At 36.2% G+C, this 12,588-nt stretch overlaps 1 protein-coding gene across 3 annotated transcripts in view; it reads right to left on the bottom strand.

Moving 5' to 3' along the window:
• Positions 1-12,588, bottom strand: part of Lrp1b (LDL receptor related protein 1B) — a 2,026,300-nt gene that overhangs the window by 769,717 nt on the left and 1,243,995 nt on the right. For all 3 annotated transcript variants that reach the window (XM_021181392.3, XM_029472167.2, XM_029472172.2), the window contains exon 21: positions 7,333-7,515. In XM_021181392.3, the coding sequence (XP_021037051.1) occupies positions 7,333-7,515 (183 nt within the window). The remainder of the gene's footprint in view (positions 1-7,332; positions 7,516-12,588) is intronic.

The raw sequence follows: 12,588 nt of genomic DNA, 5'->3' as shown, positions 1-12,588 counted from the left end.
TAGTGGATAGAGTAGAGACCATATCTAGTGGATATACTTGGCTCCTGGTTGAGGGATGAGGCTACCCACTCCCCTCAAACATACTAATCCAGAATTCTCCGGTCAAAACGAAATGCAGGGATAAAGAGTGGAGTAGAGACTGAAGGAAAAGCCATTCAGAGACTGCCCCACCTAGGGATCATCCAATCTGCAGACACCAAACCCAGACACTATTGATGATGCCAAGAAGAGCTTGTTGACAGGAGCCTGGTATAGCTGTCCCCTGAGAGGCTCTGCTGGACCCTGACCAATACAGATGCAGATGCATAGAGCCAAACTTCGGGCTGATCCTGGGGACCCCAACAGAGGAGTTACAGCAAGGACTGAAGGAGCTGAAGGGGTTTGCAACCCCATAGGAAGGACAACAATATCAACCAACCAGACCCTTCAAAGCTCCCCGGGGACTAAACCACCAACCAAAGAGTACACATGGAGGGAACTATGGCTCCAGTAGCAGAGGATTGCTGTATCGGGCATCACTGGAAGTGGAGTTCCCTCAGACTTGTGGAAGTTCAATGACCCAGGGTGGGGGAATACTAGGGTGTTGAGGCAGGAGTGGGCGAGCAGGTGGGGGAGCAGGCAAGCAGGTGGGGGAGCACCCTCCTAAAGGCAGCGGGAGAGCGAGGGGATAGGAGTTTGTGGAGGGAAAACTGGGAAGGGAGATAACATTTGAAACATAAATAAATAAAATAACCAAAAAAATGAAAAATAAAATAAAAAATACTGTGTAACAGTTATAAAGAGTCACAAGATTGTGACAAATATTGTTGGAGCCTAATCCCTGGGCTTTGTCTTTCTTGCACATTTTAGGTATCTACTCAAACTTGTCAGCCAGCCTGATTATAACTTGACAGCACAACATGAAGACTACAGGCTTTTTCTGGGATACAGTGCAGTTCCAGTCTAAGGCAGTTACAATGTCACATCAGGCACATACATAATCAATAGAAAATGTCTATATGCCCAGATATCATTGCAAAAATATAATCAATATGAAAATTCAAGTGTATATGTATGTATGTGTGTATGTATGTATGTATGTGTGTGTGTGTGTGTGTGTGTGTGTGTGTATGTGTATGTATGTATGTATATGTGTATGTATATATAAATGTCTTCCAATAAGAACTGCCTAGATGTTCAGGACCCAGTGTTTAAAATAAAATAATAAACTCAAATAATTCAAGGAATTTAAAGAAGACACAATAAACAGTTCAGCTCAATGATCTAATTAGAATGACAATAAATGCCAACGCATTGGTCAAAACAACCAAAAATACAAATGAATGAAATAAAAGCAGCAATTCAGAATTTTAAAGCTGAATTAACTAAAGAGAAATATTGAAGAAGACTCAAGCAAAAATAAAGATGGAATTGAAAAAAATCAATAACTGTATGAGAAATCTGTAAAAAGTATTCAGGCACAAGAGAGAATATCTAGGCTCAAAGATAAAATAAAGGAGGAATTAGACCACCTAAGCAAATAATATGGAAAAATTAAAAGACATAAAAGGAATGTATAAGAACTGAGGGACACTATGAAAAGATGACATTTTCAGATTATAATCATAGAAGAATCATGGGTCAACAGCATAAATTCTTCACTAAGATTATATAAGAAAACTTCTACAAACCAAGGAAAAACAAACTCATACAAATATAATAAGTTCATAGAATATAAATGGACAAGAGCAAAAAGGAAATTTCCTACAGCATATAACAGCCAAAACAGCAAGTATACAGAATAAAGAAAAAGTACTGGCAGACACAAAAATATAAATCATATATAAAGGAAAACCCATCAGAATGACACTTGTTTTCTTGATAAAAATTTTACATGTCAGAAGAGCCAGGAGACAGAGAGTTCAAGTTCCAAAAAATTACAGAGACCAATCTTAATCAGAGACCAGAAAAACTATCTGCCATAGTTTAAGAAGAAAGACACATTTTCCATGTTATACATAATCCAAAAGAATTTATTTTCTTCAAGTCAAGGAATATTAGATGTAAAAATATCAGACTGAAGAAAGAAAGAAATATAGCCATAAGAAACAAAGCAAATGAATCTATAATTACTTAAACAAATGTAAGTATTGAAAACACAGATTAACTTTAATTACTGACAGTGAGTAGATAATTTCAACACTACACTCTTTTAACAGACCACACTTTCTCCAATAGACAGGTTACCCAGAGAGAGAGAGAGAGAGAGAGAGAGAGAGAGAGAGAGAGAGAGAGAGAGAGAGAGAGAGAGAGAGCCAGAATTAAATAGCATCAAACATCAAAATACCTAACATATCTGTAACAAATGAGATTAAAACAGTAATAAAACTTCTGACTAAAAAACGACCAGGCCCAGATTAATTTACATCAGTATTCTACTTAAATTTCTAGATCTGCAACTTATAGTTTTCAACCTGTTCAAAAAAGAAAACAACAACAAAAAGATACAGAAAGGGCACCTTTAAATTTCTTCTTTGATGTATTACTTAAATACCCAACCTTTGTAAGAAAAAAATCAGACAAAGTAACTACAGCCCAATATCTTTGATAAACATAGATGGAAAAGTTCTCAATGAAATACTGGTGAACAGAATACAAACATACATCAGAAAGATCACCAAATGAATGGAGTTAGCTTGACCTCAGGATTCAGGGATAGTCCCAACATACATAAGTCAGTAAGTCAGTAAGGGCAAACATCACATGGTCATCTATCTTAATTGATACACAAAAGTTGTGTGACAAAATCCAGAACAACCCTGTAATAAACGTCTTAGAGAGAGTAGGGCTGGGATGAATAATAATAACGGCTATACATGAAAACCTGAAAACAAATATTATCTAAATGGAGAAAAAACTCAAAGCAATCACATTAAAATTGAAAATAAGATAGGGCTCTCCACTAAGCTATTCATCTTTATTATGACATTTGGCACGTGAATGGCAGCACTTGGCAAGGGAAAGAAATTAAGAGGTACTAAATATGAAAGCAAATTATCAACTTAACCCTATTTGCAAAAAACAAGTATATATAAGACAGCCCATAAAATATGCCCTGAGAATTGCTAGAATTCAATACTTTTAGCAAAATGGCTGGATATAAAATTGGCTTACAAAAATCAAAAGCTATTCTACACAGCAACAACTCAAATGATGAGAAAGAGATAATGGGCACATTCTCATTTATACTACTCTCAAAAAAATAAAAAATAAAAATATCTAAAAGTAATCCTAACCAAAGAAGTTAAAGACATTGACAATAAAAAATTTAAATCTCTGAAGAAAACATATGGAAAGACAATAGAAAATGAGAATGCAGCTCACACTTGTGGGTTGGATAGTAAAATGAATGTGAAAACGACCATTATTCCAAAAGCAATTTATAGACTAACTATAGTCACAATCAAAATCTTTACAACATTCTTCATAGGAATAGGAAAAGTAAACAAACAAAACAAAATAGAACAAACAAAAACACTAAAACTTACATAGTAGCATAAAAACAAAATACTATGTATAGGCAAACAATCCTGTGCAAAAACAGACAAGAAAAAAACCAAACCAAACAAACTCAAACCAAATTTTTGGATGGATCATTATTATTCTAGATTTTTAAACTATACTGTAGACTTAATAAAGGTATTATGGTACTGTACTGTCACACACACACACACACATCCACACACACACACACACACACACACGCACACACACACACACACACATCAACACACCAGACATGTAGATCAATGGAATAAAATAAAAGAGCCAAAGTAGACTGCACATAGCTACAGCCATTTGATATATTTGATACATATGCCAAAAATTTACACTGGATGAAGGCCACAGTCTTCATAAAACTACAGGATATCTGTCTGTAGATGAATGCAGGTATACCTGTCTTTATTACTTTGCAAAATATTAAATCTAAATGCATCAAAGAGCACAATGTAAAATCTGAAATGCTGAAACTTCCTAGAAGAACACAAAAGAAATACCCTATAAAATACTAGTATTTATGAAGGAACTTTATAAATAAGATTAATTTCTTCAGTAATTGAAAAATGGAACATCATAAAATTAAAATATTTTATACAGAAAAGAAACAATCAATTGCATGTAGACAAAGGCCACAGAGTGGGACAGAATCTTTGCTAGATATATTGGATATATATATCACTCAAAAATAATTAAGAAAGCACATGACCCAATTAAAAAGTATGCTACAGATCTGAAGCAAAAGTTTTCAAAAGAGGACATAAAATGACAATAAAATTTCTTTAAAAGTATACAATATCCTGAGCAACTAGAGAAATGCAATTAAAAATAACCTTTGATTTCATCTCACTCTAATTACAGTGGATAAGAACAAGAAAACAACTCACAAAAAGACACTGGCAAGGACTTGGGGGAAATGTAGCATTCACTTATTATTGATGGACTTGCAAATTGGTGCAGCCTCTATAAAAAAAACAGTGCCTAGAAGAATCAAAAAGCTGAAAGTAAATCTACCATATAACCCAGATTACCCCCTTCTTGGCTTATTCCCAAAGGCTTCCAGAGAGTCTTCAATTGGCACATCCCGACAGTTCTACTCAAACAGACAAATGGATGATGAACATCTGATACATGTGCAATGGAATACTACTTAACTATAAAATAAAATTGAGCTCATGTAAGTTTTCAGGTAAATGGGTAAAACTAGAAAGTATTTTACTGAGCTAAAGCAGTTCAAGAAAGACAAACTCTACATGTACTTTTTTATTGTGATTCCTTGCTCTGAACTTTTAAATGTGAGTACATAACCTGCAGTGTTAGAGGAAAGTAGGAAAGGGAAAGGGAACCATGGAGGCCAGGGGTAACAGGACACCAGAGCTATGAATGAAGACATGGAAGAACTAGGGGAGGAGATATCATGGAGAGATGAAGTGGAACTCTGTATAAATAGAAAAAACAGGAAAAGTCATATCAACCATCTTTACTGAAAATAACAATATGACTTATGAGTCTCAAAACAATTAGAATCAAGTGATAAACACTTTTAGCAGGAACTAAGCAAAGACAAAGAAATTTAGAAAAGTAGATATAAAGTAACATGTGTGATCTGCCCCTACCTCCAGTGGAATTTATGTTCTGGGTGAATTTTATCTACAGAACTGCTGAGTGTAGGTTGGTGCTTTTCTCTCTGACCATGAGATTCTCCTACAGATTCTAAGCACAAATACACCAATTTCAGGTTTTAATTCTGCTCTTCAGGCTTTGGGATTTTTGGCAAACTAAACATATCCATTTATTCCATGGGTGCCAGAAGCCATCAAGGAGAACCTAAAACCTAGCAGGTGATCTTCCTGAGATGGTTCTGCTATGGATTGTATAGTTTATGATGGATTTATTTACTTCTGCAGTCAATGTGCAGGAGAATTCCATTTTAGGAAAGATTCCAGCTATTAATAAGCTTTTTCTGTTATTATTAAGTATATATAACAATCGCTAGGTATTAGCCCGCCCTTTTGAGCAGATTTTTGAGGAACAGTAAAGATATACTGACTTGTAGTGATGCTACATAAACAAATGGATGACTTCTTAATTATTAATGATGATTCTTTTAGAGTTCCTAAATTATATTAGTCTAATTATTATTATTAATTATTAAGCTCTTTTATAAAAGGACTGCTATTAAGTCCTTGCTGATAATCAAAACTGCAATGAGAACTTTGCAAGATTTCAACTGTCATGAGGTAATTGCTTCTGAGACAGCGATCGGGCATCTGCAACTTAGAACACATTCCCAGAGGTTGTAAAACTATTAACCAAAGGACATAAAAAAGAAACTAATGTTTTACTATAGGTTCAAGGACAGAAGATAAAATATTGACTGGGTTTATTGATACAAAACTTCACTATCACAAAAGTTATGTTTTTTAACACTCCATGAACCTATAGAACTGGAGACAAATGAAGTATGTTTAACCATATAATTGCTCTTAATGGATATGCATGTAAACATTCTCTGTTGTAAACTTCTTATTCAATTTGTGTTTGAACTACTAGAGAACTTTCATAAAAAAGCAATGCTAACAAAAACCATGTGATTTATTCTCCTAGAAAGGGCAGAAAAGACTAGGAAAGATCATATTGCATGACATAACCTTGGAGAGAAAACATTGGGAGTAAGTCATTGGAGGTAAGGCATTGTGAGCAAGGGCATTGTTACATCAGAGCAGGAGGGGAGAGCAAGATTACAAGGGGAATGCAGAGTGGAGTAACTTAGAAATTGTAAGGCAAGTTAAAATATGAAGAGAGCAATGTGCAAAATATAGAGGGAAAGAGCAAAGAAGAAGATGCAGAGAGAACAGAACTTGTAGGCAGGCTTCCTCTTACTATGGGGCAGAACAGGTCTTTGCTTAATAGGAAAGCAGGCTTAGTCTTGCTAAAGAGAACAAAGATTTCTTCTTACAAACGGGTTTATTTCATTTAGGAATAAAAGGGTAAAAGCCTTTTCTTTCTCTATGTGATAAAAATTTGAGCTTGCCTGAATGAGTTCTTTTTGCACTGGCGCTTGGTCTTTTGCTCTATATACATATGTAAGTATGGATGTGTGTGTGTGTGTGTGTGTGTGTGTGTGTGTGTGTGTTAAATATGTAATTATGAGATAGCATGTAAATTGGGCCAAAATGTTGAGAATGAAGATTTATGAATGTCTATGCATGATTATGTGAGTTTAATCCATATTTGCTTGCGTAAAAGTTTTTTTTCCCCCTTTCTGTGAGCATGATTCTCTTCCTGGTTCAATAGACATTTACTGCTCCAAACTTCCCCCTAGCCTGAGAGGCATCTGGACAAGAGGGAAAAATCCCTAGCAATTTATCCTTTACTTAATCCCCTGTGGTTTTATGATGAGGTGCTAAATGCCAGAAACTGCAGTTTCTGGTCCCAAAGGAATGCCAGCAGGTCAGCTACAGTAGCAAAGTGACTTAAACTTAAAAACGTTTTAAACAGCAACAGTAAATACCTTGTAATACATTCTTACCACTTCAATGCTCTTCCCTCTCTGCTGCCTCAAGAGGAACAAGCAAGAAAGAAGAGCAGCTGGGGCTGGCCCCACACAGGAGTTCATAAGGAAAACATTAATAGGATGGTGCCCCATCCATAAGGGTTCTCACTGATGCTTTAGTACTATTATATCCAAAAATGTCAGAATATTTACCAAAGACTCAGGATGCTTTTCAGTGATGAGCTATAGATGGTGCTTGACCCAGAGGATTCTGCCTCCAGGATGTACACCAGGCTCACCTGTACTCCTGCAAGAAAACTTGGTTTTGTGGTCACACAGTCGAATGGTACCATTGCAGCCCTTTTCATCACTGCCGTCCTCACAGTCTTTCTCTCCATCACAGCGCCACAGATCAGGGATGCAGTTTCCATCAGGATGGCACTGAAATTCATTCCCAATGCAACCAACAGGAGAACGAGCTTCTTCATTACAAATGGGGAAGGAGAAAAATGAGGAGAAAATTTGTTAATTTTTCTGTCATTTTTATAAAATTTAATCTATTTGGGTTATAGTATTGTTAGAGAAATTATATATTTTACTGCACATGTAACATTTGTATATAAAATTAATAAATTAAAACATGAATAGTTAAAAGAAAATAATATTTACTGTCTTTTCCAGATTTCCTGAAGTTTTATTTCAAGTACTAAATAGAATGTGAGAATTGTTGTCTTAATTAGTACCTTCAGGTACTGTCTTTGAAGCTCTTTTTCTAAGACATGTAAACAACATTTCCTAATAAGACTTTGCTTGATTTTTGACATTCCTTAAATAATTTCTTTCAAATTACCAAGAAGCAAATAGCTAAAAAATAATGAGCACTTTATGAATAAGAAAACCTTTGGAAAACAGTAACAGAATTTGAAAGCAAAGAGACACTATCCGGAAAACATCTTAAATACAAGATTTCAATTCTAAAATCAATGCAGAAATTGGTACGTATGATTAATAAAGTATTATATGTTTTAATGTTACTAATAAGCCGTAATATGTATAATACTCAGATACACTACTATCTAAATCTTGATAAAATTTAGGATATTAACCAACACTAAGAGTTACCGGATATAAACATTGAGACATAGTATACCTATTAAGCAAACAATATAAGTATAATGAATTTTTAAAGTTTCAAAATAGCTAATATCATAAATATCTTATTAACCAACATTTCCCAGTACTGTTCTAAAAATAAATATTAATATATATTTGTAACTTAATTAATTTATACATTGTGTTTTGATTCTTAGTCAGGAGAATTTACCTGGGCTGATACTTATTCACCTGCTTAATTTCTTGGCTTGGTAGAAATCTAAAGTTATGATTTAGTAAAATACCTAATTACAGTGGAAATTCTGATGTCACTAATGTAACTAGTGAGACCTTGTGACATGCTTTTGTCCACTTGGAAGTGTTACTGTGAGAACTAAATTTGGTATGTAAGTAAATAAGTACTTTGCAGTTTTTGTTATTGCTTTCTCCGTGGTATAAATAGATAAGCTCTGAACATAGTGGAGCACATGTCTTTGCCATAGGTTGAAGCATCTTTTTGGATATATGCCCCAGTGGTGTAGCTGGATCTTAAGGTAAAATTATTTCCAATTTTCTGAGGAACCACCAAGCTGATTTCTAGAGTGGTTCTACCAGCTTGTAATCACACCAGCAATGGAGGAGTGTTCCTTTTTCACCAAATCCTCGCCAGCATCTGTTATCACCACCTGACATTTTGATCTCAGAAATTCTGTTTGGTGTAAGGTAGAATCTAAAGGTTGTTTTGATTTGCATTTTTCTTGATGACTAAGGACATTAATCATTTCTTTAAGTGTCGTTTGGCCATTTTAGAATCCTTAGTTGCAAATTCTCTGTTTAGCTCTATACTATATGTTTTAACTGGGTTATTTGGTTTGATTTTCTGGATTCTAACTTCTTAAGTTCTTTGTATTCTTTGGATATTAACCCTCTTTTGGATATAGGGTCGATAAAGATCTTTTCCTAATCTGTGTGTTGCCATTTTGTCCTATTGACAGTGCCCTTTGCCTTACAGTAGCTATTCAGCTTCATAAGGTACCATTTGTCAATTGTTGACCTTAGAGCCTGAGCCATTGCTGCTATGTTCAGGAAAATTTCCCTGTGCCAACATTTTGAGGGCCTTTCCCAGTTTTTTTTTCTATTATATTCAGCATATCTGCTTTATGTGGAGGTACTTGATCAATTTGGACCTGAGTTTTGTACAAGGAGATAGGAATGGAACAATTTGTATTTTTCTGCATGCAGAACTCTAGTTAGACCAGCACCATTTGTTGAAAATACTGTCTTTTTTCTGCTATATGGTTGTGGGTTCTTTGCCAAAGATCAAGTGACCATAGGTGTGTGGGTTTATTTCTGTGTCTTCAATCCTATTCCATTGATCCACCTGCCTGTCTCTGAACAGTTTGAGGTCAGGAGTGGTGATTCTTGCAGAGGTTCTTTATTCTTGAGAATTGCTTTTGCTATCCTGGGTTTTTTGGTTTTTTTTTGTTTTTTTTTTTTTTTTTTTTGTTATTCCAGATGAAGTTCAGAAATGCACTTTCTATCTCTGTGAAGAATTGAGTTGGGATTTTGATGGAGATTGCATTGAATCTGTAGATTGCTTTCGGGAAAATGGCTATTTTTTACTATGTTAATGGTTATAGGAGGTCTTTCAATCTTCTGAGTTCTTTGATTTCTTTCTTCAAAGACTTGAAGTTCTTGTCATACAGGTCTTTTACCTGTTTGGTTAGAGTTACACCAAGATATTTTATATTATTTGTGACTATTGAGAAGTGTGTTGTTTCCTTAATTTCTTTCTCATCCCAATTATACTTTATGTAGAGGAAGGCTACTGATTTGTTTGAGTTAATGTTATATCCAGCCACTTTGCTGAAGTTGTTTATCATGTGTAGAAATTCTCTAGTAGAATTTTTGTGTTCTGTTAAGTATACCATCATACCATTTGCAAATAGTGATATGGTGACTTCTTCCTTAGAAATTTGTATTGCTTTGACCTTCTTTTGTTGTGTAATTGCTTGAGCTAGAACTACCAGTACTGATAAGATGAACATGTAATTTTTTTTTAATTTTGTTAACATAGTGGAATGCATTTATAGATTTCTGTATGTTGAACCATAGCTGCATCCCTGGGATGAAGCCTACTTGATTTCAGTGAAAGATCCTTTTGATGTGTTCTTGGATTCTGTTGTAAGAATATTACTGAGTATTTTTGCATCAATATTCATAAGCAAGACTGATCTAAAGTTCTCTTTCTCTTTTGGGTCTTTGTGTGGTTTAGGTAGCAAAGTAACTGAATTCATAGAATGAATGAGTTTGTGTTCCTTCTGTTTCTGTTTTGAGGAATGATTTGAGAAATATTGGTTGGTATCAGGTCTTCCGCAGACCCCAGTGGAAGAGTTACAGGAAGGATTGAAGGAACTGAAGGGCGTTGCAACCCCATATAAAGAACAATATCAACTAACTGGACTCCTCTGAGTTCCCAGGGACTAAACCACAAATCTAAGTGTATACATGAGTTGGTTCATGCCTCCCTCTACATATGTAGCAGAGGATTGCCTAATCTGGCATCAATAGGAGGGGAGATGAGTGGTCCTGTAGACCATGATGCCCCAGCAAAGGAGGATGCTGGAGAGCTGAGGCTGGAGTGGGTGGATGGGTGAGTAAGGGAGCACGTTCTTAGAGGCAAAGGGAGGTGGTTGGGGTGGTGTGTTTGTAGAGGGGAGACCAGAAAGAGGGCAATATCTGGAATGTAAGTAAATGAAATAATTAATATTATTAATTAATTAATTAATTAATAGGTAAGTTCTTAGTTTAATGAAAGGATTTCCAACTACAATCTTTCAAGTGAATATTATTAAGTTGTCCATGAAAGTCTTTTGCAGGGCCGTGGACCAGGAGAGGAAGCATGATAAGGTCAAGCTACAGACTTGAATCCCCGAAGACCCTGAAGGAGCCTGTAGGAGCTTCGCCTACTCCAGACACCAGGCTCCTGTCATGTAGCCGCAGCCCCCTTACCCCAGAGAGATTTGTGACCAACAGTTACCTAAGGGCAATGCCACAAGCCCTTCTGCTTGTAGATGAGGCATCCCTTAAAACCTCAGTCCAAGGCAATAGGAAAAGAGATGTTATCACAGTCAAGTATTCTCAAAACAGAGTTCACCATGCTAATGAGGTACCTAAAGGTCCGGAGGGGATTCCCAATAAGCCTCCCTTCCTATACATTCTTCTATGAAACACTATTTAATCTAAGGCCCACCCTGAGAAATGGGGTATGGTTTTACTCATCCACTTTCCACCATGGCAATAAACTGTTTGGAACCATGTACTGCCTCTTTTCACCAAGATCAGCTGTGGTGAGACACAAGGAAGGCCTTCATTTACAGAGCCATGACCTAATCTCCAATAGAAGACCTCTTCTGTGCTCCCAACCATAACCACCACCAAGCCTGCCATCTGCCAAGTCAAGGACCATCACCCTGAAACAATTCGGGGCTCCCCCTCTCCTCAGCCCCATGTTAGATGCTATACCCAGACTGCTGGCCTTCAACTCCATCCTAAGCTCTTTCATGACTCCCAGTGGTGCCTGTATGTACAAGAACCTGAGAACCCCACAGCCCTAGCCTCATCGCAGACATGGGGTCCCCCAAGTCATCTCAGGCATTGCCATGCCTCTTTCTATGCTTCCCCCTACCCTTAGAGTGTCTTTGTGCTTCCCTATGGCCTAGCACCCACCCAGAAAGTGTGAGATAAGCACAGTCAAACTCCCAACATCCCTCCTCCCCAAGTGTCCATGCAGGGTATACTCAGGCCCACAACCAAACTGGCTTGGTATGCCTTCCAAAGAATTGCAGTAGCAATACAGAGCCAAAAGTCTACTTAAGCAGGATAATTATCAAGTTAGTACTGAATAGGTATTCCAGTTTTCAAAGTTAAATACAGATGGCATTTTCCCTAGAGATTTATTTTTCCTTTTTGTAACTTTGTATTTAAACTTTGTAGGCTGTTAAAATATCCAAAGGCTACTTCAAACATCTAAATTGTAGTTATTTACAAATTAGGATGTAGACATGAAGGCTAAATTAGGTGCATTCTGGAGATCCAAATAGGCAAAGCAGAAGAGTTCCCTTAAATATATTCAGACATGTGTTTGCCATGTACAAATCCTGATTTCAGTCAGTGTCTTCTTCCCACTGCATTCTTGTCTACACAACTATTACTGTTCTTTTATTTATAAGAAACTGAATTTATCAGAAAAGTACTAAGATGGTGTGTTATATTCAGAAACATCATGATTAGATATTACAGTTTATGAAGCCAGAATTACATGTAATAATATATATTACTAAAAATGCCCTACCACCATCCATATAAGGTGCAAAGCATTCTTTTTTACTCTGTAGAGAAGAAAGGACTTTCCATGTTTTTTAGCATTGGTTGTACTCTTCGCCAGTGTGTCTCCCTTGATC

This window comes from Mus caroli, unplaced genomic scaffold (genome assembly GCF_978045245.1).
Source record: "Mus caroli unplaced genomic scaffold, Mus_caroli_1 scaffold_2, whole genome shotgun sequence".
Classification (NCBI taxonomy): Eukaryota; Metazoa; Chordata; class Mammalia; order Rodentia; family Muridae; genus Mus; species Mus caroli.
Note: the sequence above shows the minus strand (reverse complement) of the source record. Positions and strands in the feature narration are given on the sequence as shown.